General features: G+C 40.7%; 1 protein-coding gene across 3 annotated transcripts in view; it reads right to left on the bottom strand.

Annotated features, from left to right (window-relative positions):
• LOC139477047 (70 kDa neurofilament protein-like) overlaps positions 1–20,990 on the bottom strand; it is a 44,271-nt gene extending 23,281 nt beyond the window's left edge. For all 3 annotated transcript variants that reach the window (XM_071259609.1, XM_071259608.1, XM_071259610.1), the window contains exon 1: positions 20,320–20,990. In XM_071259609.1, coding sequence (XP_071115710.1) covers positions 20,320–20,858 — 539 coding nt within the window. In that variant the 5' untranslated portion in view covers positions 20,859–20,990. The remainder of the gene's footprint in view (positions 1–20,319) is intronic.
• Positions 20,991–26,314: the final 5,324 nt, after the last annotated feature.

Below are 26,314 nucleotides of genomic sequence, written 5' to 3'. Positions count from 1 at the left end.
GCCGGAGATCAAACTCCGGGCGGACGCTCCCCGGTCACACGCACACGCACACGCACACGCACACGCACACACACACACACGCACGCACGCACGCACGCACGTGCGCGTAGTGTATGCACGTCGCTATATAAGTGCAATAATCTTGGACGCGACGTTAAACTCCATTTCACCTCACCTCACCCAAACGCAAAGCTTGGTATACTCCTTGGCGTTATGCCTGCTAAGCAATTAACTTAATATAAAGAGTACTCGCTGTACCTATATATTATTCAGCAAGCGTGTAAGAACGGTACGACTACTGTATGGTAAGAATCAATATTGAGGTGACATTACGTAGGTACAAACTTAACCTGCTTCGCGTGAAAGACGCTGTTTGAAATACTGCTGACACAGCAAATTCATCAGAGCATTCATAGTTCTCACATCAGTGATTGATAGGTATTCATTTGGATTTTATTGTTCTGTAGTGAGAGACACGCAACATCTACGTAACGTCTTACATACTGTTTATGTCACTGGGCACTGACCAGTGACAGGTGCTTGACCTGTGATCCATCAGCCGTGACCACTTCAGAGGTGTCCTTTTGCCCCCGGGTCGATGGTATAGCAATCTATCTTCGTAACCTTTTGTATTGATCTCTACCCGATGACACTGCAGATACAACCATCTGGCTTTGTCTCGTTAACAGTCAGCTCATAATCCAATGTACGACCAATTTCAGTTGCATCTCTAGGCTTTGAATTCCATATCGCACACATTGTTATTCATACCATTGCCACGTTAGAAATATTTACATTACAATATCTTGACAGCGAGTTGGCTGGTGTTAATTCCATGTATGTATTGGTAACACAACAGGGTTTGTCTGACTGTGATTTAGACAGGAAGCAGTACCTTTCCGATATGAATTTTGAAAATCATTTGCGTTCTCGTCACGTTGTGTTCTCTATGCATAAAGTTCCCTATACCCAAATTGGAATCATTTTTCAAATTATTATTTTTTGTTGTATTTTGTTTGCATGTTTAAGTTAATGTGGGACATTATTTACAGTTTATTATAACACAATGGAGACTGATGGAGGTATGACTGTGATGTCGATGATTGACTGTATGCTCAGAGCTGACTGTTGTATTATGCTTGACTGTGAATGTGATATCATGTTTGACTGTGAATGTGATATCATGTTTGACTGTGAATGTGATGTCATGTTTGACTGTGAATGTGACATAATGCTCGACTGTGAACGTGAGATTATGCTCAACTGTGAATGCGGTATTATGCTTGACTGTGAATGTGACATAATGCTTGACTGTGAATGTGATATCATGCCTGATTGTGACTGTCAGCACAACTAGTGTCGTGTTGACACGCAACAAACGCTCTCGATAGCCCTGTATACGATGTATCGATTATTTCACTTCTGTATATCGTCGATGAAGGCTGGTCATAAGCAGCCCATGTTGCCACTGGCAGTGTCGATTTCAGATGAGTCAGTCCACATCAACCCCACTATCCATGTCGCGCTGACCTGGTTCGTGCAGACAAGACTATCTTGATGTATGGTTGGAGTGATTAATCACTGGGGTGGAAATTTATGTTCAAAAGCCAGGGGTCATATTCACTAGTGACAACGGGCGTTAGCCGTATTTGCTGTACCAGTCAATCAGGCGAGCAGTGTTTCACGACACAGAATATGTAGAACCATAGGGTTGTTTTTAACATTGTCGATAGTCGCGTGTGTCTTGCGTATGACGCTGTGAAGTTGAGAACTAGCCGAGACGTTTGAAAATAATGTAATCAACAAAGAGGGTTGATATATTTTATAACTTTTGCAATGTTACATTTTGAAAACTTGCTTCATTAAGGTTCTGATACCCATATCAAAACGTTGAATTGTAAGAGTAAAGTTGAATACAATACGTTAATCCTCCCGTGAAGATCCGGGAAAGAATTGGTTTTCAGCAACCCATGCTTGCCGTAAAAGGTGACTATTCTTGTCATAAAAGGCGACTAACGGGATTGGGTGGTCAGGCTCACTGACTTGGTTGATGCATGTCATCGTATCCCAATTGCGTGGGTCGATGCTCATGATGTTAATCACTGGATCGCCGGGTACAGACTCGATTATTTACAGACCGCCGTCATATAGCTGGAATATTGCTGAGTGTGGCGTTAAACAACAAACAAACAAACAAACGTTAATCCTGTCTTCATTCAACGACGTCACCCAAAAACACAAACATTATCACATTGGTGCATCACCTGTCAGTGAATGTGTGTAATGTTTCAGTGATTATGGTGACCGCCTCTGTGGTCTAGTGGTAGAGCGTCCGCCCGGAGAGCGGAAGGTCGGGGTTCGATCCCCGGCCGCGTCATACCAAAAGACGTTAAAAGATGGTAATTGTTGTTACCCTGTCTGGCGCTCGGCATTAAGGGGCTAAAACAAGGACTGATCGGCTCGGAGTCAGTATACTGTGTCTGAGTTGGGTATTCATGTTAAACTGCGGCATGGTATCTCAGTGAGCTAGCACTATAAATCTGCATCAGTCCGGACTAGTACAAGCAGCCACACAAACACATACACGTACATGCACGTCGCTATATAAGTGCAATAATCTTGGACGCCACGTTAAACCCAATTTCACCTCACCTCACCTCACTGATTATAGTAAAATGTAGCAACATGACACTGGGACACAGACACCAACTTGTTGCCAATGTTGAAACCTAAGTGAAGATAGCTGTAGTGTTGTTGCTTTTCGTTAATTTTATTAAACATGTCGGGAGTGGGGGAGTATAAATTTAGCACTGTAACAGCAACACACTGTCACTGCATAAATTATATATGGGAATCGAACCCGAATCGACGGCGGGACGAGTCACCACCCTAACCACTAGATTACCCCACCACCCCTTTAGTCAGTCAGAGTGGTTTTAATTGAATACACAATACCAGTGTGGCGTGATGGAACTATTTCAAGACCTACCTCGCAAACAGGTTAGCAAAGCTTTTATCAATTGTGGCAGACGACAATGGATGACGTCACACAATCAAGCAGACGACAAAATGGAGAAAGGTAAACAGTTTGGTGAAGGGACTCAACGACTCTGAATCCTTGTGTGGAGGCGTATTCAGCAAATAGAACAGAGATAGCCCAGCGTTGAAACGTTCCGCTGAGTGCGGGAAGCTATCTGAACAGCGTCTGTACATTGCACTGATGCGCTGCAGCGATGCACACGCCCGATGCTGCTCAATGCAGTCAACTCACTATGGCGTCGTTACAGACTGCAGGCTACACAGAATGAACAGAAGAATGTCAACTATTTACATCTGCATGGGGCAGAAGATACAACGTCAGCGTCCTTGAGCACCTTGTTTTTCTAGTATATTTTTTAGTATATAAAATACGTCAGTACTGCGATAAACTTTGTACAGATAATTGTTTTTATGTGAGTGGGTGAAGGATGTTTTACGCCGTTTTAGCAAAACATCAGCAATTTGTTATAAGGGGACACCAGCTTCACATTAGTCATGTTGGAAACTGAACCCCGCCTGACGAGCCAACGCTTAAGTAACATGGCCGGGGAGAATGGGTGAACGAAGTAGTGTGTCCTTGAAACGTAAGTGTGCGCTTTTATAAACATCCGCTGTCGTCTACCATGCCACAAATTGTATATCAACGAATCAGCTATCAGTAATACATTTCAAAAGGTCATTTCTATATTGATAAGTGACGGATCCGACACTTTTATTTCATCTGTTACAGTTTTGTTTTTCATGTCTGTTCATCGACTTCTGAAAATTGTCATGTCAACGTGTTCAGAGCTGTTGCGTTTCTTCTTTTGTTGCGTCTTGTCTCGGTTCAGAGTCATATTTCACCCCGGTGAACTCAGGTGAACTGTTTGCAAGCACAAGTGCTTCCTTGCCTTGTAAACATTTCGAAAGCACGGCATAAGCAATGATTGATAAATAAAACGCGACACGATATGACTTCAATCCACTTAAGGACAGGATGGCTCAATTTCAAGGTTACACACACCATAGAGTAGGAACTGCTATAAACATCGAAGGTGATCGCTTGGTTCAACAGATCTGACAACAAGTTTAGTGGTACAAGTATGTATTGTACATGTAATCACGTTAATCATTATGTTCAGACGCTATGTTCTTACCACACTGACCCCATTTTACAAATAATATCAATGTTGAATTTAAGAAATATACTCTTTACACCAATGTTAATTACATCATACTAATAATACCACAGTTGAAATAAAGACAATAATCAAATTATACCACAGCTTCCTTAACGACAATAATCTGATTATACCATGAATTAATTATAAAGACAATATCCAATTACACCACAGTTGAATTGCAGTCAGAAAAACAATTACACAACAGTTAAATATGTATATCAATATATTAACTATACCACGGTGAGACAATGTCATAAGTTGAAGGGCCTGTTATAGCTTCCTGTTGAATTGAGACAATGACACTCAAATATTTTACATCTTGTGTTTCTGTCAATACATATAGGTGTAAGAGAATCGCCTTGGCGTACTCCAGCGATAACATTTCTTGTACAAAGTGGTTCGTATACGTATCGCTTTATGTGCGTGATCCTAATATATGTAAGCTGGCAGCTCTATATTCATCGAGTACGTGACCTAGCAGTTGTATGCCGGGGCTCTGGCTCAATCCCGCTAAATTGTTTGCGTTATTGTGAATGGCTCCCCAAACTACATGACGCCCCCGTTAAAATAGTATAGATCGGGGGCGCTTTGCCTGAATGCGTACATAGTTGTTAGAATTTAAGAGATAAGGCAAACAACAGCGTTTTCACAATTGTGAGTGGCATTCTCAATAACATGTTCTTTTAATTAGAAATATTAAGTCTTGAAATAACCATTATCTTGACATAAACAGCTGAACGTTTGCTTTCACAGAAACAGTAAACTATACAGTGACACCTCGTTAACCAGGACAGTACTGTTCCTAACGTAATCGCAAGAGGATTAAATATCCTGATTAACGAATCATTTCTCAGAATTATGATGATATAAATATAGATAGACGTTCCCAATACTACTGTCGGATGCGAGGGTTCTGATTAACGAGGGTCCAGATTAAGCAGGTGTCACTGTTTATTGTATTTAATCATCCATTTCTTAGTTTAAATTTATTTCATTCCGATACAGCACCCTTGAGTTTGATCCAAGTTAAAACTGTTCTTCAACTTAGACTCTTACGTAAAAGATCATGAATCTGACTGAAGACCCGAGGGCCACCACCACGTGACATGTTACAAGTTACTCGAGCTAACAACCCAGCCTTGTACCATGATTAAGTCAATAGTCTCACATTATGAGCGCCCTTCTTATCTAAATCCTTTAAGACACACTTTAGTGCGTTATTGGATATAAAGATATATAATGTCGTCAATAGAGTGATAGAGCTCAAACATTGCATACATCGTGTAAGTATCCATGTGCGGTGTTAATCAAAGAAGCGCTACCATGCATGTTCTGCATATGATTCATGAGAGTGAGTTAGCTGAAGAGGTTATGCGTGACTGTAGAAGCAATATATTGATTACAGAACAATTCTTTCACTTGATTTAGGAAAAGCTTGTGATTAACCCCGAAAAAGATGTTATTCTTCCTTACTTTCAAACAAAATGACACTAGCCCTCATTCCGAACGTTCAATTTATGGAGTCACTGAAAATTCCAAAAGTGAAAGACATTTTAAATAGCATACTCAAATAGTTTACAAAAAATTGATTTATTTCGATTGGATTTATTTGTGTTGGTTTGTTATGGGTTGCGATAGATTAGTTTTGTCTTTTTAGTATATTTTATATATTGCCCAAATTTTTGAAAGAATTGTTATTTTATGGAAATAGATAATTCATGGTTTAAATAGGCTGGTACGTTGTATTGGTTCAGAATATATCTAATTCCGTCGACATATCGTCATGTGATATTTGCTGTAAAGGTGTACACCACTACAAACTGTCTTGAACAAGAATAGCCTATATTTGTCATAACAAGAACAGCTCGGGCGATACCGTACGTACGCAGTCCTTTGTAAGTGCTTGCGGGTCAAATATAGGTCTGAATGAGGCCTGAATGAGCCGGCAGAATATAATGTCTATCCCCAGGCAAATATTGACACTTTCGGGGATAGTCAAACATACTGAAGAACTCGACCTAGGTATGAGCATACATGTTTGAGAGACGGAAAGGGGGACTCTGTAAAGATGGTGATATCAACCTGATTCAGCAGACAGCTGCATCATGGTATACGCATCATCACTAGTGATGTGAGTTGTACATGTAGATGCGTTACATGTTTCTGTTTGATGGTGTGGATGACACATGTTTCTGTTTGATGGTGTGGATGACACATGTTTCTGTTTGATGGTGTGGATGACACATGTTTCTGTTTGATGGTGTGGATGACACATGGACATGTTTGATGGTGTGAATGACACATGTTTCTGTTTGATGGTGTGGATGACACATGGACATGTTTGATGGTGTGGATGACACATGGACATGTTTGATGGTGTGGATGACACATAGACATGTTTGATGGTGTGGATGACACGTGGAGATGTACCGAACAAAACAGTTAATCATCATAAATAATTTGGGGGATTTTGTTTGACATGAAGACTGAGCACACACTTTCTCAAAAATATCCCCAAACATATTCATTTAAATTGTTTTGTTCATTATATAATGTTACCGACCATGTGTTAATTGGTGCGTCAGTATAATCAGTGTTGTGCCCTGGTTCCATGAGATACCCACGTAAAACGTTGAAATACCAGACACAAAGAGATTGAACTGTTCACATGAAGGAAGTTATCGTGAGGCTACTTCGAGATAACACTCTTTCGAAAAAAAACGAGTTCGATAACAAATAAACGTCAAAATAAATGTGCATGATTCGGAGCGTAAATAATCTACAATAACTTTACCGTAAGCAAATACCCCTCGTTAAATTGTTATGATAATGTCAAAACGATTTGGATATTTCGCTACGGGACTATTAGTTTTGTCCTTGCTATAAAAAGAGAAAAGAAGTATACCCAGGCCTACAAGGAGCTGTCTGCAGTTGCGATACGAGATAAAATGCTAACGACAATGTCATTGAATGTCAAGGGCCTTGTAAAAATCTTGCTACGAGTGGGAGGTGAACAGTGACAAGAATAAATTTCACAGGTGACATATACCGCCGACATATTTTTAGCCTCTCTCAACAGGACGTCGTTTGTCGGGTTTATAATAGCTGGGCGAGACAGCGTTCATGGGCATGGTTACTGTACAAACAGCGTTGCCCCTGTGCTGGGATTAACTGCTATACAGGTAGCCTGAACGATATAATGCTGAAAATACTAACTGAAGCAGGGTATGGCAATTGTACATGGTGATGCATTAAAATTCATTATAACGAGTTCTCTTAACTCGAAGGTTGACACAAAGAAATCCAATACGTCAACGCCAACGTCAACAATTAATCTCGAATATCTGCCAAAACAGATTCCATAATGATGTAAATTATATAAATGGATTAGTGAATCAATGATGACACCAGGTGTTCGTCAAAAAGAATGTTCATTTAAAAAGGATGTGACAGTGAATAAGAAGAAGCGAAAAAAGCTTCACGTAACGTAAGGACAGAGTAACAGGTTTCAAGGAGGAACGTCCAATGCTCGCCAATAAAGACAAAACATTTTATAGATGACAACTTCTATATTGTATTATGATGCGACGTTTCAGTATAGATTCTTATACTGTCAAGCAACCCTGTCAAGCAACACTCTTGATTGACAACGGTATAAGGATCTATGCCGAAACGTCGTATCACAATAAAATAAATAAGTTGCCTTTCATAAACTTTCATAATCTTGTCTTTACTGTTACTTGCCAACTTCTAATAATGCCAACATAACAATTGACTGCTCTCCAATTGACATAAAAGGTCAAATGTCAAACATTGATTGAAATACTGAAAAATATACGTGACTGTATATATTATTATCTAAGTCAAAAATCCCTCTCCATGGAGTAACTTTCTTTAAGGCATTGTCATGACAGAGTAATTATGGTAATATGAAAGAATCGGGTTTACTTTAACTTCTTTTAGTAGCATACGTCATATTTTCATTACTTTACATTTTTAATTCAACAATAGCAGCATTAACTGTTTCGTACTTTCCAAAACGAAAGGTGTAGGGTCCATTACAATACCTGAATATGGTTTAACATGTACTGTGGAGGCAAGTAGAAGTCATCAACAGACAAGAGAGTAAGACAAAAAATATTAAAAACATAAAAATCGCAACATAACACTAACTGGACGTGAGTGGAATATGATTGTGACGAAAAGACAAAGAAAAGAAATAGGATATTTTGCAAAAACATGAATCTTACAAGAACGGAACCAGAAGCTAAATTGAATTACCTTGCACTAACCTATCTCTGAATTAAATCAAACAAAATTACATGGTTCTCAAGTGCTAGAGTGTGAAGAGCAGCGCGTCCTCTTTGTCGGTAATTGACGCAAGCGAGTTGCAAATCCGATTCCTCGATGTTCCTAGATGAAGGTCATTCCTGCTTTCGGATGAGGCCCACCAGCAACGTTACCAGCAGCCTGGCATCCTCTCCTGGGTAACAGTTGTCTCAAGTAATGCAGGTCACGTGACCTCTTCCTCTACCCCCGGGGCCCCACTGTTCTGGCATAAACTAGTATTCTACATTGACGCGGCTTATGGACGCTGGGGTGAGAGACCAACAGTGATGAATTTAAATAAGGTTCTTCAGCTAACTGGATTACTGTCATCCTGCTTGTTTTGTGCAATGTCTGTTCCGTTGGTATAATGGATGTAAGACCCATCTTCATTTATGAAAAATACATAACACGTGGAACATGTACCTCATTTCAAACAAGGGGGCACGGGTGGCCCAGTCGTTTAAGGCGCCACGATTCGCTGTGCAGAGTTGCGTCCCCTGGACACGCCAGAAACCTATGATTGTGGGTTCGAATCCCGGTTCGCCCAGATTATGTTTCTAGGTTTGTCAGCACCATACCCGTGCTCGTGGGTTTCACCGAAGTGGTAAACGTCTGAGACCTGCATCACTTCGGGCTTTCCTCCAACATTAAGCTGACACGCCATGATATAACTGGAATAATGTTAAAAGCGGCGTTAAACCCATTCACTCACTCACTCATTTCAAACAACCGTTATATGGCGTGTGTTGTCATCACCAGCTATTGTTCATACCTGATCATATCATGTCTTATTCAGCGATATGTGTTCAGTTCAATCTATGTTGCTTAGCAATATTTAATAATTCATCCCAAAGACGGTTTCGTGACGTCAATGTTATGGTAACTGTGGCAATGGGACGATGTAGATTGAACATAACATGGGCAATGAAGAACAAGAGGAACACCACTTGATCTTTCAGTCAAAGTATTGCTTAGCTTTTCCATATAGTGATCCGCATGACAAAGTCGGAATTGACTCGGCTCTCAACAGAGATTTCTTATATGGAAACAGTTTTATCGTTTTTTTAACATACTTGTTGCATCTATAGGATTTTGAGCTTTTCTTTATTTGCCTTGGATAAAAATACTTTTATTAAAATATTTTATTCAATATAAAGCGTCAGTTATTGAATGCAGTCGTTATTGAATTATGTATTTTCCCTCATGCGACCTTCTCAAAGCACATGATCTGCAAGGCACAGGTAATATACACTTCAAAATTACAACGTTGTCAAAACGTTCCAAGGCTGAAAACAGTTACTGAAACACTTCAAACTTTAGATCCCAAACACAACTATGATCCCCACATCAAATACATCACCATCGAATAACCATTTCTTGTTTGTTTCATTTAGAGCCACAATCAAATATTAATGTATATTTTCTTTTGCGCGCAGTTTATATAAGGTTCGTCATAAATATCCAGAACAAGGCAAAGCTCTGCTTGTAAAGTGTTATGGGCCGGCTATAGGATGAGTTCTTTTACTGTAACACGTAAGGAAACGATTTCTTCTGTAAGTTTACGAGTTGTCATCGGCAACAAACCTGAAGCCCCTCATTATGATGAATATTTAAACATTTTAGCAGCACTTGAAAGGTCTCGCCAGACATGGTCTTCACGCTCTTCGGGAACAATGCATATTCAATAATACTTCAAAAACAGTTCCTTGTACATGTCTCGGTGAATTAGAATGGTCTTTCTGCGACACCATGACACCCACACTCAGTTAAATATATAAAATAGATATTGAGCTGCGCCGGGACAGTCTCACCCGACCAAAGTCTTAGTGAATAGTGATTAAAGCTTATTCAGCAAAATGTGCAAAAGGGTCTGCAATGCGATGTAATTGGCTTTTGTTGTGCTAGAAATTACATGTATTTCAACCCGTGTCAGTTTACGATCACATTTCAATTACAATCCACGAACTGTTAAATTAGACGATAATTAATTGGGACTAGGGAATGGCAGCCATAGAACAGACTTAATCAAAATAAGCGACAGGATATTACTCCAATACCTGACAATTGGAGAAGCCGCTATTGGTTCATTATGAAAAGCGACACCAAATTTCCGGCAAATTTCTCAAGGGAGCGAGAGAGCGTAAACTGTATAACACCTTGACCCTCCACCTCGAGGCCCGACCCGTACACATTCCCAAGCATCCGGAAAGGCAGAACAAGACTGAACTTATAGGAGACCCAATGACGGGTGGCGTGTTAACCCGCTGAACCTAAACAGTCGTGTATATAATTAAAACGTACCTCCTGTTCTTGAATGAAATATGCAAATTGTAATATTCATAAAGTAATATCAGTTAACAATGAGTGACTGGATGTTTTAACGCCACTGTCAGTACTTTTCCAACTATATGACGTTTGCCTGTAATTTATCGAATCTGGACTAAACAAACCAGTGACTGAACGCATGAGCACCGGTCGAGACAGCAACGTGATATTTTGTTCTTCAGTCTTTTGCGGCAGCGCGTTGGATTTCCTGAAACTGTTGCAGAACGCCATGGTTGTTTTCAAACATGAAACTCTTTGTGGAATTGAATTCGAATCTCCTGTGTGGTGGCCCATTCGTCGAAGCCTCCTTCATTCGCTGTGCAAATTGTTTCCCTTGCGGACAACAGTAACCTATGGTCGTAGGTTGGAATACCGGTTTGCCCTGATTATGTTTCAAGGTTTGCAAGTACCATAACCGTTTCATCAAAGTGGTAAACGTCTGAGGCATGCACTTATTAGAGCTTTCCACCTACATTAAGCTGACACGCCGTGATATAACTGGAATACGAGTAGAACGGCATTAAACCCAACTCACTCACCCACACCTCCCTGCAAGCGAGCGTCCTGGCTGCCCCGCATGACGTCATCTCAAGCGCGTTCACGTAAACTATCATTATCAGTCTCGGTTATTGTAAGGAGTGGAGTTGGCATTTACGTGTGGATTATTTTTGGTTGATATAAACACTCCTACATAGAATCACAACTTAATTATGTTGTATTACCGGCGTTACTGGTTCACTATGACGCCCGGAATCTGTATGACCAACACAATGCGGCTTGACATGTTAATGACAGGACCGTGTTTGGCTTGGTCAGATCGTGCTGATAACAAGTATATATTAGATCTATGCGTCTTGTCGATATCCCAGTTTGACATAAAACACCGATGAGCAACATGTAGTGGAATGTGTGCAAGGAGAAAGTGCTGTTTGAGACGTATGCTTCTGTTACAACAAATGTCCCTTCTTTCACGGGTCATGACTGACACTACACTAAAGCCTTGCCTAACCCATGCCCGATAACCCATATATACTACTCAAAAGAAGTTAAGAAACACCCGATTCTTTCATATTGCTATAGTTAATCTGTATTGCCATGACAGATTAACTTTTTCAATTTGAAAGAACTGGGTGTTCCTTAACATCTTTTGAGTAGTATATTATATCTCAGTATCTCAAAATATAAAACACTAGTCATATTCGCCATCATATCGAAAACATACCCCCGAGAACGCATAATTTCCAGTATTGTTATACCCATGTGTGCTCCTGTTTGTTAAACATATTATACTAGTCTGGTAATTCGTCTCTGAAAAGACGCCTGGTCATGTATTTTGCATGATCACATGTGTCCGATATCAAAGCAGTTGCACATCAACCACCGATTGCCGTGAGTCTGATGGCAGAGTTGTCCCAGCAATCACACTCATCAAGCTTCACAGCATGTCCACTTCATCGCGATCACCCCAGCATCTCAGAAAGCGATTACTCAAATCCTGGTTTGTCTGCATAGCCAAGTTGCCACAGACGGCGTTTCGCACGAGCCATGGTTGTCAGTCTAGGTCAGATGACCTCATTCCACCCAGGTCATGTGACCCGTGCTTCACCATAATGTCAACATGGAGGAAAAGACAATATGTTCGTGCCTGGGTTGAAGCAGGTTAAATTGGTTCAAGTGCTGACATGTTTCTGTTGAACGACTGAGAACCGAGGGTAATTGAGTAATCATGCTAGAAATATTTATTTAAAAGTGTATCAGTGAGCGGAGGGGTTCTTTACAGTCATAATTTTGGCAGCGGGTAGGCACGTAGTTAACGCCTTGACTCATGCGGTCGTGAAGTCAGAGAGTGAGTGAGTGAGTTTAACGTCACATCGGCAATATTTCAGCCATATCGTGATCCTATATGATAAGAGGAGGAGCATGAACAAGATACAGAATTCAAATTTAGTGGTCATATTAAGTGCGAAGCCTATTTCTGATGTTCCGGGGTCGGTAGGGTAGCCTAGTGGTAAAAGCGTTCGCTCGTCACGCCGATGTGTGAAGCCGATTTCTGGTGTACCCCGCCGTGATATTGCTGGAATATTGCTAAAAGGGGCGTACTCACCCACTCACTTGTTGTTCCGCTGTGATCAAGTTGTTAACATGTTAACGCAGAACTAGCCTTACTGGTCATAACAGTGCAATAACAGCGACAAAAGCATTTCCATATTCATATAAATATATCTGCCCCAAACAGAGTCGACTGTACTATTCTGACTATATCATGAGCATGAGTTTATGAATCACTATCAAATAGTGATGATAGGTGTTCGCGAAAAGGTGAGCATATCCCGCCCCACCGGTGACACCGGTCACAATGCACGAAATATAACAATGCCATCATCCTAAAATACGCCACATACAAGATGCACATTGGATGAGATAACGTCATTAACGAGCCACACTGGACACCAACGGCAGAATTTCTGCCTCATATCATAACGTTGTGTCCAGACGTTTGTCTTCCCCTTGTATGATTTAATACTACCCCTGTTATTCAGAGAAATGGGATACCAAATTAGGCACATCTTTATTAAAAAACCCAGTGTTAGCATTTGGTTTGATCCAAACCAGCAGATAATTTCCCAACATGCCCTGTGACCTTGACATTTCCAAACCAACTACACTTTACTTATTTCAGGATGTTTAAATGTCAGACATTCGTCCTGCCTTTGGTTTCTCTGTTACAGTGCAATCTTGTTAAAGTGCTGATGTATCAGATTCCAGTGTAAACTGAATTTACCAGACATTGATGACCTTTAGTATTGATTCGAGAGAACAAACTATCGTTTAGAACTTATTGATTCTGGTTCAGACGAAACATTATGACCAACACATTGTGTTTTTCACACCGTAATTCTATTTTCTGCGGTGAATAGCCATGTTAACAAACACCATGTGTGGCATCCGCGCCAAAACTCAAGGGTTGATCAAAAAGGTGAACAGGTGAAATGTGAAATACAAGTCCATACTATTTCCTCTTGCGAACACCTGGTGTTATGTTTTCATTAACATATAATTTATTTTATTTAATTATAAAAAATAGGTTTGGCTTCTATTCAGGTGGCATAGAAACAATATGAGTACCCCTAAAGCCTATTTTAATTCCTGCTAAATTTTCACGTTGTTATCTACAGTTAACTACGGTTATAACGAACACGCTTATAATGAACTTATTTTTTAGTCCCGACCATTTCTTGCATATATGCTGTATATACGCTTATAACGAACTACGGTTATTACGAACTAAAATTAGTGGTCACTTTGAGTTCGTTATAACCGTAGTTTACTGTACAACTATATTTTGTTACAGATGAGGTACTGTGGCAGAAATACGACCATGCCATACACAATTTATCTGGAAAAGTTTGGTTAACATATCTCCAAAAAACATTTAAGTGCATCTTCGTGAATCATTCACACGATGGAAAAGGTAATCTTCAAAGTGTACCTCTAACATTAGTTTTAATGCTATCAGTTTCACGCCACTCCTTTCACATCCGCTGGTATCAGAGGTTTTAACTGTGATGTCAGGAACGATGGCTGCTACGCATGTAACGAGATCTGGCAAGACTGGTGCCAGCGCTGGAAGCTTATGGAACATTATTCATGAAGTCATGGCATCAAAGTCACCATCTTGCCTGATGAAATGGCCTCGGATTAAGCCATGATCAAAAGCCTCTCTGCTGAACAAGGAAAAAAATAACATTGACAGGCACGAAGCCAAGTGACTGAACTAAAATGTGTATGTGACAAAGTAGGTTTGGTTGTATAGAGCATCAGCCTTGCAATGGTATTTGGATTTGGAGTCACTATCCACATGTCAGTTAGCGGACAGAAGAGGTCAATGTTTAGATTATCTTTAAGGTTGCTGAAATGATGAAGCTGTTTGTGGGATGCTTGTAGCTCCGGCAGGTACGTACAGTAAGTAAAGGTTAACGACGATTTCAGCAATATTACATTAATATCACGGCGGAGGAAACCAGAAATGGGTTTCAGACATAGTACCAATGTGGGAAGTCATCGGCGTGACGAGCAAAAGCTTAACCACATGTCCCCACCACCTCCCCAGGGAGACGTTTGAGTTGAAACAATACCGATCAGGATTCGGCATCACAAATCACTTTGATGCAGTACACATTGACGTGCATTAACCACATAATTGATGTGCAGTAAATTTGCAAGGGTCTTAACGTAAACTGGCATTTCATTATCGGTGCTGAAACCTCAAAGGGAGTAGGTGCTCTGTAGATGAGGCGAAGGTGGGCATTTATTGGTAAGCCGATAGCTTTCAGCACTGCATTATTTCTACCCTATTATACCTCCCCAGCATTGCACGTTGGCCAGTGATGTCGGAAATCTCCCGTACAAAGCAATGCATTATCGAGGTTCCAATGAAAGGGTCATCACGCCAAATAGCTATAACTCATTTGCACGAACAAGAGCAGCATACAGTTACTGCCAACATCTGACAGCAATTTCCACAAACAGGGACATTGCCTGAGGACTGGTGGTCACCAATAGACGTGGTCAGTTTCACGTGGACACAACACCATACTCTGTCCTGATCGATCAATCGATACGTTCAATACAGATAGGAATAAAAATACACCGATCTAATGAAATGATATGAGACTCTGACATTAGTGGAAAGGCAATCTGTTGGAATCAGGAAGTCATTTAAGTAGTGATAGTCGTCAATCGAGAAGTGAGAGATATATTTGTCGGACGCAAATGTTGACCATTGGCTCAGGGGGCCAACGTTCCGAGTCATCAGTACAAAATACTCTTTACATTTTGATTGGGATTTCCTATCGCTAGATGTCTACTTGAGCCGCACTTGGTAGCTGGTGCTTGTCTCAATAGTGTGTGGTTTGCTCAAGGCTCAAGTTCAAGCGACGGAGTGAGTGAGTGAGTGAGTTTGGTTGAGCACTGCTTTGAACGCCGTTTCACTTGTATAAGTGGTAGGGAAGCCAAAACATAACGCGGGCAAGAGAGTTGTGACACTTTGGTGAAACCCATAAACATGGGGATGGTACTTACACCAGAGGATCCTGAAACCAGAATCTGAAATTCATACCCACGAATAATTGATTCCTTTACGTTGAAGAACAATCTCCCCCTCGTGCCTCATCAGCTGATAGAGAGAAAGGATACACTGCCTTACAAGAGATGGGGTTATCCCTTCAAGGTAGACAGAGGTTCCAAATAGGAAAGATTCTAGGCTGCTGAGGACGATCGACTCAGTGTCAGGCCATATTTCACATACGGCAGTTTTACTGCTTGCTTTTTTATATTAATCTGGATAAAATCTATCTTTACTGCAACATCAAATGTGATCTTCATAATCGTAGTGAGACATAAGATAAATGTTCAAGGCAAAAACCACCTCGTGGGTATTCCGGATCAGAACTTGTCACCATCAAACCATACATGTCGTAAGAAGCGTCTGAATGGATCGGGTGTTCAGGCTGGCCAGGCGTCTGCCTGACAACGTGGAACATTGACAGATATCACTCACCCCTTTGTCTAATCTAGAATCCATTTACAGGCTACCGTTATATAAGCTGATATACTGAGTGTGGAGTTTAAAGGCAAACAAACACACACGTAAACAAACACACAAACACAGGAATAACAATGTCCACGTGTATCTACTGGTATGCAACACCTGCTGTAGACCCAGATGGTAGATCTTCACAACACTATAATCACATACACAGTCTTCTAAATTTCTCCCTTAATCTGCAACCACCCAATTCGCGAGTTCGATTTTAACGGACCACCAAACAGATTATACAGCAAAGGAATTCGAGACGTATAATTTTCTGGATAAAAGGTAATTGTGTCTCTTTCCTTATTCCAAAAGCATACCAAAGTTTTCTCTAAATCTCATAGGTATCTTTTGTTCCCGCATCCTATCGTCTACTTCCGTTCACCATCCTTTCGCCGATTGCGTTCGGTTGTACATCTAACCACGGACACATCCTAGTCCTTGGAGAATCACTAATACCTATTTGGATTCGATAGAAGATGTGATTAACCATCTCGCTGGATGCACTGACGTTTGCGGGGGTTGGGTGTTCAAACTGGATGAATGTCATTGAACTCAAATGATGCCCTTCAGAATAAACATCCATTAAGGCAAAAAGTCATTATCGGGTACGGTCGGGACGGACATCATCAGCTTCAGCGTCAAATAAAACTCCAACTAGAACCTTTCAGATTTTCATCGACAACTTTAGCACTCAACGAGAAACGTGACGCCATTAAAGTCCTTCTCTCCGAGGTGACCTACTCAAATTAATTCCTCAATTCCAAACAGTCGACATTTCTAAATCTGACCCAATCACCCTTAATGGGGCTACCAGATTTCTGAATTACAACACTGACACAAATTCGTCCACAACCTGATTAGATTTGTAAATCAGAAACACGTTTGGGTGAATTTCAATTCCACATCCGCGATGGAGGAACGTGTGCCACTTAGTTCAATCAGGAAGTACGTGCATCTCAGGGTTTCTGCTCCACATCACTCTCCCGCATTTGACTAAAATATGTGGTTAATAAGAAACCACCTCCCATAAATTATTAACATTAATCGGTATCATTACATAACAAATCCATTATCCATCCGGTTTCTTATGCTCCTATCTACAGTACTGTAAAAGATAGAGTTCGATCACAACATCTTTCTGTAGTCATCATGGGAGCACCAAGCACAATGTATCTGCATCTCCTTGATCAGATCAATACTCTTTGGCACCGTTCCATCTCAAGGTATCGAAACTTCAACTTCAAAATCGTTCAGAATTCTAATGTCCACGACACCATTCAATTACAAACACAGGTCAAGAATATTTTAGGATTTTGATCTGTTGAATAAGTCTTTGTCCATGATGAGAAACAGATATGTAGAAAGGTCTTACATATTGAAGAAGTTACAATATATGCAGATACACAACATTGCGTCACTATGACAACCCAGCAGTGAATATAATGTCACTGCGCCACCATATAAAGGCTGCACGCAAAGATCCGCACCTACACCTACAGTTATAATGCTATTTTGATTACAATGTAACCAGCTACTGTTACACATGTTACAGATTACAGTCTCCGGTCTGTGCCTTCTCAACCCTAAGCCAAGGCCCCGTCTGCGATAGGAGTAACGATTAATCCTTATGTATGACAATAGCACTATCCAGGTTTGGGTCTGGAGGCAATTTTAGTGTTTGCCAGAACATGGTCATCGCTATGTCCCTGTCACATACGACACATGGATGCGTAGCCGTGACTCACTACAGGTTATGGGAGCTGAAACCGGTAACGCTATTTTAAGAATTTGCAAGAAGGGCCTATTTACCTTAACATAAAAGCTCGGCAATGAACTTTCAGCTAATATTTGTTGTATTATTTTGTCAACAGAGTTTTATGCCTTCCGCAAACTTTCCAGCAAACAAGTGTTGAGTTTTTGCTTTTGTAACAACAACCAGCATTGTAATTAAATTTAAAACGTCCCCACCTTTAGAATGAAATACCGCTGGTTAAATAGCAGGTTACACAAAGCACACAGTGATTACCTGCAAAATGCTAATGTGTTGTGCGAGGCTTGTAGACGCAATGCGCAAAATCAATGTCACATGCAAATTTGCGTACCTCGTGATCATGTCTTTGTTATAAACGTTGTTATATTGCTGATTGGACATGCAAATCACATTACTTTCAATAGCTCAAATGCCCCGGATGTCACTGACCTATAATGCCATTAATGCTGCATATTTATTGTTTATAAGTATGATATTTTGTAATCTAGTTTTCATGACGTCAGTTTGGTAACTAAATTAGTGGCAACTTGCAACAGGTGTTAAAACTACAAATCGTAGGAGGATATTGATGAAGTGAAATAAAAATAAAAGCGATTGATGTAACATTCTACACACACACACACCCCCACCCACACACACACCCCCACCCCTCAACACGCCCTCTCTCACTCCCCCATCAGTTCAATAATTCCTGTAATGACCTGTCGTCATAACCCATCAAAAGTTATTAATCAATACCCGTAACCATCAAAACTTTATTCATCTTATTATTATTATTCACACGCAAATATTCCACTCTGTGTCAGAATGTTTATACAGGGATAAGCTAAATCCTGTCAAATCTCGTCTGAATGGGTACAAGTACTTCCCCATAAATTTACATATGTTGCTGCGACCATTGTTCGCGTAAACACACCTGTGAATGCATCGTTGAGCGGCTATGGGTCACATAGAGGTATGGGCATACAGCCACACCGGGCCTATGGTCGGCGTGTGAAAGACACATTGAGTTACTTGAACATATTGAGCAGAACATAAAGAAGCGATATGACCTAGATAGACGCTATCGTATGAGCCAGGTTACACACACCTTGCCTAAGGCTCTCTACCAGGCACATCATAAATGTTACACTCTCGCTTGAAACGCTAGCCGTGTAGACGTGGTCATGTAAGTTATCAAGACTCGAGTATGCATGACGATACTTAATATGCATGCTATCAAATGCATGGATGCGTTTGTAGTTCGCTGTTTATGCATTCCCATGTGTGAGCATGAGTGGAATTTCTCTTATCTTAATACTATTTTGTTCTGGGCAGAGTCTGGAGAGTGAAGAGACGTACTGCCTGTTGTATGCAACAGGTGGGATCCGGTACAGTGTTAGACAAGGCTGACTGTGATAGTTCATAATAGCACTGAACAATATTTAACGCATTTAAGAATTGATTTAATTTTGACAAATTTTGTTGAAGAGAAGTTTCTTAATCTGTAAATGTCTGTTGCGAACATGGCTGCTTTCGTTACTTTTTCCAGATATGCTTTTTAATTATTCATCCGGACCATTGTAATATTGCATGTATTATGTGAGAATTGGTAATGCGTTCTCGATGTGGATGCGTCATACCTAGGAATGCATTTCATATTTACTAAGGTACAGCTATGACGTGCATCATCCATTGACATTCTTTGTTCCCTGGTATATATCAACATTTGTACATTTCACAGCTGGCTGAAGGCTGAAGGAACAGCTTGGTAGACACATGTGTGATATAACAATCAAAGAATTATAAATAACTTCACATTATTTCCTCATAACATCATCATAATAAATATCACCACCTGGTAATCAGAATTCATTAAATACCTGTGCAAGTGCAGCTACAGTTGAATTCAGGGCTGTTAAACGTATGCAGAAAAGTGGGCGTGGCTTTATAAGTCTCTACAACTATACCACGTTGTGGTGAGGGCTTGTTCGAGCCGGCTTTGTCAATGAGTGGAGTTTACAATAGGTAATTGTAGTATGTGTGTGTGAGTGTGTGTGTGTGTGTGTGCACTCGCTGGGTTGTAAAAGAAGAGCAAATAAAACATGAGTACTTACTGTCGCTGGAGGTTGTCAAGTTGGTCCTGGAGGCTGCTGACACGGATCTCAAGTCGGGACTTCTCCTTGTTGGTGTCATCAATAAGTTTCCTAGCTTCATCCAACTCTGTTTCGTACATAAGCTTAATCTGATTGGTTTCCTTCCCCCACTTGGATCTCAGGGCTTCCAGCTCGTTGCCCAACTTTTTGTTCTGGGCCTCCAAGAAACGGACCTTTTCAATGTAACTTGCAAACCTTTCGTTCAGATCTTGCATATCCTTCTTTTCTCTCTGCCGGGTGGTTCGGACACTACCCACCCCGGTGGCAGAGATGGTGCCATAGGCGCCTGGGTTTGAAATGAGCCCCGCTGAAGACGACATCTCCACAGAACGACTGTAGCCCGTCTTAGGGGAAAGGACGGAAGAGAGAGAGGTACGGTTGATTCCTCCAGATCGTGGCCCGATGTTAGACTTATAGGATCTAGTGTAGCTCTCTGGACCATCATCGTATGATGAAGAAGAAGATGTAATGACAGTTCTCTTCTCTGTGATCTGCGACATTTTGAATTTCTGTCGTCTGCTCTTTTTCCTTCAGCCCTACTCACGCTCTGTCCGATTGCACGCTGTGTGTCCCTGTCGCAGCTCGAGTATACTGAGTGTGCCTGCCTGGCCTGCTATTTCACCTGAAGCAGCATAATGTATTATAGAGCAAAATCCCACCCGCGGAGGCTACGGGCCTGTTGATTGGTCGTCGCTATGTCACATGGTACCGGCTTCGCTCGGTCGCGTTTAGTGCAGGACACGAGGTCGGGAATTGACCTCGAGCTGTTTTCACCTTAAAAACTTCTATATATGGATGAAAGAAAATCTACAGCATATGTCTCTCCTGCCTTACCTGTTCTGCAGCCCCGAAAACCAGCCCTGCCACAGAAATCAAACAGAGCCCAGTCAAACTGATCGCTAGCAGACGACATTTTGAACGAGCAGACGAGCAATGAAAGGGAAAGCCGAGTGCGTTTGTCAGACAATTCTGGACGGTTGTTAATCACAGGCTGCTTGGGAGGATCTGAGACCCGGAATCGTTAACATCCCCTTCCTCGAAAAATCGCTCTTTACTAGACGTAGCCGACATGTTAAGATAAACACTCTAACCCTCTGTTATTTTAGGACACTTTGTCCATCGTTTCAACCCAATCAGTAAACAAAAAAACCTTCACGCACTAAATAACCATTTTGTCATTTATGACACAACCTGATAGGACAATAGCCCATGTAGTATTTAAACATACAAGAGTCAATACAACGTACAGCATTTCTAGATGTATGAGTATATCAAGGCCTCAATGCAGCAGACCCTCGAATGCACGGACCCTCTTTAGAGTGGAAACCCTATTTCCGGGCAATTTCTGTTGGGGCAGTCTATACATAATTTCGTTGATATTGATACTTATTCTTGATTAGTGTATCCCGACGTGTTAATCCGGACGAAAAATATTTCTGTTTTTGCAAAACGAAACCTCGGTAAATCGAACTTCACTCACTCGATACATCAGCATTTGTATCAACACAACAGGCTAATATATTCAAGTCTATGGTCCCGAGGAATTCGAGATTTTTGTTGTATTTGTTGTTTTATATCGATCAGTCAACATTAATAGCATATTTTGTTTCATCTCACAAATAAACAATCAATCATGTAATACTATGTAAATATGATATGCACATAATGAAGATAAAAACGAGTTTGTAACCGAAGTATTTCGTTTAAGTAAATATCATTTGCAAAAATTGTTATTGTTTGCACAAAATGAAGAAGTTGTTTCCTGTTAGTAGCAATATTTCGTTTAAGTACAGATGAATCGGGTCAAAGAATCAAATGACCTGCTACACTGAAGGATTTATTGGGTATGCAATAAAATGCTTTCAAAGGGAAGAATTGTGATGGCGACATTACGTACAACACGTGCTGCACGCTGTGAAAATAACGATTCTCTGATTGCATTTCCAGTTAAAAATCAACCCCGGGATATATTGATTGAATACTTGATACGTTTGCTGCTGATGCTGGCGATAGAGTTGGGAGTAATCAACGATATGACTTCAATGTGTAAGATGTACATTGCGTAATGTGAAACCCCCTTAATCCGAACTGTGACGTGCATACTGAAATTGTCCTGATTAACATACGTCCAGATTAACGAATATGCTAAATGACGAGTGTCATTTTGTAAGCTTGAAAGCCTTCACAAATATAATCGTAGGTTCGGATTAAAGAGGTCCGCATTAAGTTATATTGTAAATAATACCGACAAAATGCATGTCCATAATGAAACGAAATTAAAAGCAGAGTTAATCGTGCGATCTATACTTACATATTTATATACTATATGTGTTTATGAATCCCAATCAAATAGCGTTGATACTAGGTGTATGTTGTGTTGATTTATAATAATTAGAAATATATTTGAATACAAAATATTTAATTAGATTATACATGTATACATAAATAGATCATATATCACCAACGCATATAGCTCATTCAAATGTTACAAATCTCTTTCAATGTCAAACACCTCAGATCGTTTCTAAACCCTCTCGTTAGAGACCAACAACAAACGCGAGAATCCAATGAGCTCAATGAGTCCGTGCATTCATAGGTCTACTTGACCTGGGGCAACACAGATTATCTGCTCAAAATACGTCTTGAAGATTTGTTTACAAATTCCGAGCAATATTTCACACATGAGTAGGACGACTGGTTAACTGATAAGGCCGCGACCTTGCTAATTGTGAGCCTTGAGTACAGGAGCGTGTCCTAAATCCGCGTAAATCAGTGAGATCCTATTTATTATGATGTAATTGGATAAGGGCTCGATAAGTCGATAAGCGTTCAAACGAATGGTTCGTTGGTGTCGAAGTTAGGACTTAAGACTCCGATTTATATTCATCCCTAGACGATGACCTCTGCATTTTACAGTTAGTGAGTGAGTGAGTGGTTTTACGCCGCCTTTAGCAATATTCCAGCAATATCGCAGCGTGAGACACCAGAAATGGGCTTCACACATTGTACCCATGTCGGGAATCGAACCCGGGTCTTCGGCGTGACGAACCAACGCTTTAACCACTAGGCTACCCAACCGCTCCTGCATTTTACAGATCACAGTCTCCTTAACAGAACCTGTTTCAGTTTGATATGTTGTCAAGCATGAAAAATGTAAAAAAGGTCCACTTTTTAGCATCATAACATGTTGTTTATCATAAATAACCAATGTCTGATCATCACCTTGACTCAATTTTTATTCATGAGATACGCTGGAGGTTGTAGGTTCCAACTGAACTTTATATTAACAATTGCTAGTGATAATGCAGAGTTGTGTCCCTTTGCTGTCAGGATCTGCTGTTTGTAGGTTTGGATCCATGATCTGTCAGCACCTGCCCTGTTCGATGGCGGCAAACGTTTACGTCGTGAGACTCCCTCCGACGTTACAATTGAGTACGTTGGGTTTAACGCGCTTGTGGCAGTAGTTCATATGTGTTGTTAGATTCTGTGAGAGGTAAACTCGAAGTGATAAAAGTTTACATCTCCAGAGTGAAAAACCAGGGGCGGTGGGGTAGCCCTGTGGTTAAAGCGTTCGCTCGTCACGCCGAAGACCCGGGTTCGATTCCCGACATGGGTACAATGTGTGAAGCCCATTTCTGGTGTCCCCCGCCGTGATATTGCTGGAATATTGCTAAAAACGGCGTAAAACCATACTCAGTCAGTCAGTCAGAATGGAAAACCAAGAATCGTCAGCATGGCGAATCTCGAATTCGACTCTAGCGAGTTCTGCACAGCGAATTGCGCCGCCCGAGACAACAAAGCTAACATTATACTACCGCCACCTTGTGCGTTAAACAAAGCCTTGCTCGCTGATTTGTTTTGAAAAGGGTTTAAAGTATCGATTTCCTGGATTGATCATTCCTGCTTGTGAGTTGATATGATACATGTGCGTCAATCATTTGTTTTTCATGGAACATAAAAGTCCATTCAGACCTCAAAATAGCATTTATATTTGGCTGAACGAGACAAAAAACTAGATTTAGGAATCCATATCAGGAAAATTGCAAATTTTCACGAATCCCAAATGTGAAACAAACATTTTTTTTCAGTTTCATAATTATCGTCTTTTCCTTTTCTGTTAGCAAGTGCAAAATGTTTGTGCATTTATTCAATATGAAAACTTACATATATCATGAACAACATTGACGTCAACGATGGATGAGAAACATAATTTAGTGTCTGCTGTTATTGAATAGGATTTAACACTTTGTTTCATGGTATTTGAAGCAGAAAGTCATTTTCACAGCTTAAAGATGTTTTCTTAAAACATTTGCAAACTGTGGTATTCAGAAAAGTGGTATTGATGTGTTCATGATATCTACTGAACAGAAACTGTTTGCTTCAGCTGATGCTTCTTAGCAGACTATGCGGTTGTCAAGGAAACATCTATTGTTTGATGACGTCATTGAATTGTGACGTCATACTGTCCTATTTGAAAACACATACAAAGAAAAGGTTACGGAAAATTACCGATAACTTTTAATTATATTTTATTATTCAAGTTATGTGTAAATATATAGCTGTTTTGTTTTATAACATTAGACTTGTAAGGCGGTTTTCAAGCTTTATTAACTCGTGATGATCTCTTGTGGATTCGGGCGGTCGGGTAGCCTAGTGGTAAAGCGTTCGCTCGTCACGCTGAAGACCCGGGTTCGATTCCCGACATGGGTACAATGTGTGAAGCCCATATCTGGTGTCCCCCGCCGTGATGTTGCTGGGATATTGCTAAAAGCGGCGTAAAACCATACTCACTCACTTACTTGTGGATTCAGGAGCAGACACTGAAATGCTCCCCAGCAACCTAATGTACAGTAAACTACGCTTATAACGAACACGCTTATAACGAACTGACGGATATAACGAAATGTGTTTTAAACCCGTCCCTTTGCTGTATGTTTGCAGTATATATGCTTATAACGAACTACGGTTATAACGAACTAAAATAAGAGGTCCCTTTGAGTTCGTTTTAACCGTAGATTACTGTATGTTGGTTGTAAAAGGCAATTAAATGGATCGGGATATCAGGCTCGGTGACTTGGTTGAATGCGTGTCATCGTCACCCGACGGCGGGATCGTTGCTCATAATATCAACCATGGATTATCCGAACCAAACTCGATTATTTAGAGGCCGGCGTGATATAGGTTAGGATATTGTGAATCTAGCTTAATACCGCTGGGGTATTGTTCAGTGCGGCGTAAAACAACAAAGATGCTCATACTATCAACCACTAGTTGCCTAGTCCAGTCTTGACTATTTACGGCTTGCCATCCTACAGATGGAATATTACTGTCTGCGGAGTTAATCGATATCGTTTATTCAAGTTTCAATATACATCCTGAATTATTGGTTGCTCATAACTCGGGTGTCCCTGAGTGAATGAGTGAGTGAGTTGGGTTTAACGCCGCTTTTAACAGTATTCCAGTTATTTCAGGGCGTGTCAGCTTAATGTGGGAGGAAAGCCCGAAGTGATGAAGGTCTCAGACGTTTACCACTTCGTTGAAACCCACGAGCACGGGTATGGTGCTGACAAACCTAGAAACATAATCGGGGCGAACCGGGATTCGAACCCACAATCATAGGTTTCTGGCGTGGCCAAGGGACGCAACTCTGCAGAGCGAATCGCGGCGCCTTCGACGACTGGGCCACCCGTGGCCAGGTTGTCCCTGAACATATGTGGACGTTAATGCTGTTATCGTGCACACTGTAGTCAGTCTTTTTATGAACAAGCATGCTTAATTTTTTTTTATTCTACAGACTATCCATTAAATAAATTGATAATGGTAATTGTTGATATTAATGTATTCTTAATGACTGATGTCAGTTATACGGCAATGAATTATAAACACGTTAACCACAGACCCGTTTTGTGCCACCGGTGGGGCAGCATACGCTCACATTTTCACAAACACCTGGTAT

The sequence above is a fragment of the Haliotis cracherodii genome, unplaced genomic scaffold (assembly GCF_022045235.1).
Source record: "Haliotis cracherodii isolate W230 unplaced genomic scaffold, xgHalCrac1.p SCAF_30, whole genome shotgun sequence".
Lineage (NCBI taxonomy): Eukaryota > Metazoa > Mollusca > Gastropoda > Lepetellida > Haliotidae > Haliotis > Haliotis cracherodii.
The sequence above is the reverse complement of the archived record's forward strand: the minus strand, read 5'-3'. Positions and strand labels throughout refer to the sequence as shown.